This window comes from Rhagoletis zephyria, unplaced genomic scaffold (genome assembly GCF_001687245.7).
Source record: "Rhagoletis zephyria isolate East Lansing unplaced genomic scaffold, Rhagoletis_zephyria_1.1 Rzeph_scaffold_30710, whole genome shotgun sequence".
In the NCBI taxonomy this organism is placed as follows: Eukaryota; Metazoa; Arthropoda; class Insecta; order Diptera; family Tephritidae; genus Rhagoletis; species Rhagoletis zephyria.
In genome coordinates this window covers 1-4,289 of record NW_016187766.1, presented here as the reverse complement: position 1 = coordinate 4,289, position 4,289 = coordinate 1, and the positions used below count along the sequence as shown (strand labels likewise).

General features: G+C 38.9%; 1 protein-coding gene across 1 annotated transcript; it reads left to right on the top strand.

The window, feature by feature from the left end:
- Positions 1–1,720: 1,720 nt before the first annotated feature.
- LOC108383100 (monocarboxylate transporter 13-like) lies at positions 1,721–4,286 on the top strand (the record flags this gene model as incomplete). Its single annotated transcript, XM_017639485.1, has 5 exons — positions 1,721–2,874; positions 3,040–3,140; positions 3,236–3,362; positions 3,430–3,573; positions 3,660–4,286. Coding segments are annotated over exons 1-5 (1,069 nt in total), but the record flags the coding sequence as incomplete, so codon positions are not given.
- Positions 4,287–4,289: the final 3 nt, after the last annotated feature.

The window sequence follows — 4,289 nt, the reverse complement described above, 5'->3', positions numbered from 1 at the left end:
TTTTTCAAGTCGATGGTAAATATTTTTTTTCGTCAGTGGCAACCCTGATAGTAACATACACGGAAATGAGAAGGCTGATGAGTTAGCTAAGGCTGGAGCATATTTTGATGAATCCGAAGCAGAGACTATAAGTAGTCCACGATAACGGGAACATGCAGCTAAAATGGGCCTTCCTTGCAACCCTCGGTGCCGTAGCTGTAATCTTGAGAGAAGTAAAGAAACGGTCGTACACTATCCTTGCGAGTGCCCAGCATTGGTCCGGATAAGGCAGAACATACTCGGGAGTTTTTCCATCCAAAATCTCGGGGAGATTACCATTACTAACCTAAAGCGATTCATCGGAAAATCCAAATGGTTTGACGAACCCAACGAAGCATGAAAGCATATAAAATCAAAGGTCCCAGAGAAAGCGTATCAAAATGGTGCTTTCAGCACTAATTGGGTCCTGGGAATATACTCAGGCGACCCTTCTACCAACCAACCAGAATACATTTAGGCAGTGGAGACCTCATCATTCCTTATTGCTGGCTGATCCGCCATACAGTTACCTGTAATTTCGACGTTCCCAGAAAGCCAAATAATTAATGAAGTACGTGGCAGAGTAATTTGGTGCGATGGGGAGAGAGAACTCAGACATTCACTCATCGGTTCTCAAAAGTAAAAAGAAAGCATTTGGTTGCCGTCTGGCTATCAGAATATATAAGTATACATATGTTAACCTCCTTAAAAGCTATTGGTTGGTTAGTTGCTTGCTTCCTCTCTATTGCCATTCCTTTTCACTTCTCGTATATAATTATATTTTATTCTACTTTAATCTACCAGACAACATTTCTGTAATCTTAAGCACTTGTAGTTAGGTCGAAATGCTCAGACTTCGGCTTGTATTCATATATCTGTGAGAGTATTAAAGTACCTACCATCGCGCGCAGCTCAGTTTCGCCTGCTATATCTACGGTCACAATTTTTAGCGTATCGGCCGTGATTAGGGATGGTCCGAAGTGCATCACTGATTCCATTTAACCCTAGAATACTAACCATCTTGTATAAGCGTCGTAGCTGAAGACGGTATGCGAGGGTGGCATAAACTGTTACAAAATTAACCAATTTTAGTTTAGATATTAAAAAAAGTTGTATGTAATATTGCAGAGTTAAGGAAAAGCATCAAGTACATCATACAATAAAATTGGTTTAATTATGATATTGTTCATTAAATGACAAATATGTGACTTGTCCAGACAGAAAACTACCCTCGACAAGAAGCCGCTGCTGGTACCCTCCTCGTAAAATTACTACGAAGTTTACAATTGTGGTAGGTTGTTATAGTCGTGCGAATAGCACATTTTTTTTTTTAAATCGTGGTATAATGCTTCCTGGGAACTTCGTTCGCAATAAGATCATTGTTTCATGCACTGTGTGGCAAGTGGCACCGTCCTGTTGAAACCACATCTTGTCCAAGACCAAGTCATCTAATTGAGGCCATAAAAAGTTTGTTAGATATCATCTTAGGATAACGTTAACAATGTTACTGGCCTGATCCAAATTTTGTACCACAGCAGCAATATTTTCGGCCGAACGACCTGTTCGAAGACGCACAGGTATTTTCAATGTTTGCACCGACCCAGTTTCTTCGAGTTTCTGTATCAAACGGTTGATTATTAACTAAGATGGCCGGTTATGTTGACCGATAAAATCACGCAATGCGCTAAATGCACTTATTGCAGAACTACCATTTTCATAAAGCGTTGATATCACTTTTATGCGTTATTCCACTGAGTATCGCTCCATGACTTATATAGTTTGCGGAACCTGTAGTATCTACCAATTGTCTGAAAAAAGAACAAAAAACATTTACATATTATGTCAAAGATTTGTATCACTCTTGAATATTTACTTTAGGAAGAATTGGATATAAGCTTCCACGTCCGAAGCTTGGAACTTTTCAAAGAAAAAGGCTGCAACCGCGAAACGAGGCGACTTAAAACAATCAAAGCCATAAAGTTTTAATTATTCGAAGTCAGAATTTCATTAAGTGATGCATCAGGACTTCTGTACCGTAACCATTATAATGGGTGACTCGACTTTAGTGTTCTATTTGTTTTATTTTTTTTATTTATTTTTTTTTGTTATTGGAGGCGAAACTGTTGCACCTCTTTAATTTCATAGAATACACTAACAGTTTAGAATAAAAATTAATTTTAGCTTAGATTTATAAGTAAGTTATTCAATAAATCGTCAACGCCAAACGTCCGATTTTTATTGGTTTAACTCCGGTTAGAGAAATTTTTCTCCTTTCGGTACCAACAATTCTTATCAAACCCATTTTGAAACATTACTTATTTATAAACTTGTGCTTAAAATAAATTTTTGAAATTTTATTTAATAAATATTCATTAGCTTTTAACTCAACTACTCTAAAATCAAAGTAGCATAGTAACAGGAAACGTTTTATGATATCTAGCAAAACGAGATACATATGTACATCGTCGTTTGGTAAACAAAATAAAAATCAGAACCTACACAAAAAAAAAACAACTTACTAAGATTTACGGGTACAAATGCGAGAATATACATACTAAATACATTCCCCTGTTACCACACAATTCGCGTGCGCAACTCGTTTTCGTGGCTATGAATACATACAATAATTAATTGTTATAATATAGTAGGCAACTAATTAAAAATAATTGTATGTTTTACAGAGATCCGATCGTCAACGCACAGATAATACATTTTTTTTGCTCTCCATTATTAAATAAACTTAACGTTTTAAAAACGTAAAAAGGCGCACACACACACATACTAAGATGGCGATCGAAAAAGCTACACTAGCTGAGAAGAATAATATAACAGTTTATAATGCGACCACAAAGCCAAATAAACCCAAACGCCGTGATAAAAGTGACCTCGGTCCGAACTTTGTGGCACCCGATGGCGGCTGGGGTTGGGTGGTTTGCGTAGCAGCTGGACTCAGTAATGTAAGTAATAATTATACTTAAATATGTACACNTATAACAGTTTATAATGCGACCACAAAGCCAAATAAACCCAAACGTCGTGATAAAAGTGACCTCGGTCCGAACTTTGTGGCACCCGATGGCGGCTGGGGTTGGGTGGTTTGCGTAGCAGCTGGACTCAGTAATGTAAGTAATAATTATACTTAAATATGTACACACATATTTATTTGTAGGCTTCTCTCAAAGAAATTTTACTTATTTTTATTGCATACCCCACACAGCTCTCCATTTTCCCTCCACTGCAGCAATACGGCCTGATCTATCGGCAGCGTATGGTGGATCTAGGGTTCACAGCAAAGGAGACTACCACTATTGTAAATATTATAATGAGTCTATCATCATTAGTTGGTAAGCATTAAAATTCCTAAATACTACATTTCAGAAACTATACTTACATATTTTCTTATGTATTTAGGTATTATGAATGGTGCCATGTTTCGTCGCTTCTCATTTCGCCAAGTGGCCATTGCCGGCAATATTTTTATCTTCACTGGCATTTTACTGACAGCTTGGTGTACCACATTTTGGCAGTATGTGCTTAGTTTTTCAGTTATTTATGGTAAATATTTCCAGTCGTACTATATCTCATTTTCATTCTGATTCCTTCCTCTTCCTATTCATAAACCGACCACATTTTTCGTTCAGGTACCGGCATGGGCCTCAGCATGGCTGCTGTGTCGTTGGCAGTGAATACGTACTTTAAAACTCGCCGACGACGTGCAACTGGCTTTTCTTGGACCATAACCGGTTTGGGACCCATTATTTTCCCTCACATTACTACGATCTTGCTCATCTACTACGGCGCACAGGGTACGATACTAATTTATGCCGCCATTGCGCTAAATGCGCTCTTGTGTGCGATGACTTTGCAGCCCGTGCTGTGGCATACAACAAAACCCAAGGAATCAGCAGCAGCGCAACAAACGGCGAATGCCGATAACCAGTTGGTCCCACTTGCTCCTACAAATGAGAATGAAGAATATGAGTGCAAATACTGTCAGTACAAGAAACATCACAAGCGCAGTATATTCTCCTCGCAGTATCTCTTCAACGAAGACGACTTGGAAACTCCGGGCTATGAAATTACCGAACCCGGTACACCGATGATGGCACGCGCCAACGACGGTTGGTTCGGTTCGAAGGTGTCACTTGCTGCAGAAATGAATCCAATACGCTTGCGTCACAAGGTGATGCGACAGGCTTCAATGAAGGCACACATCTCAGAGATGGAACATGAGGAGGATGAACACAATGCGCCCGAATCACGCTTATATA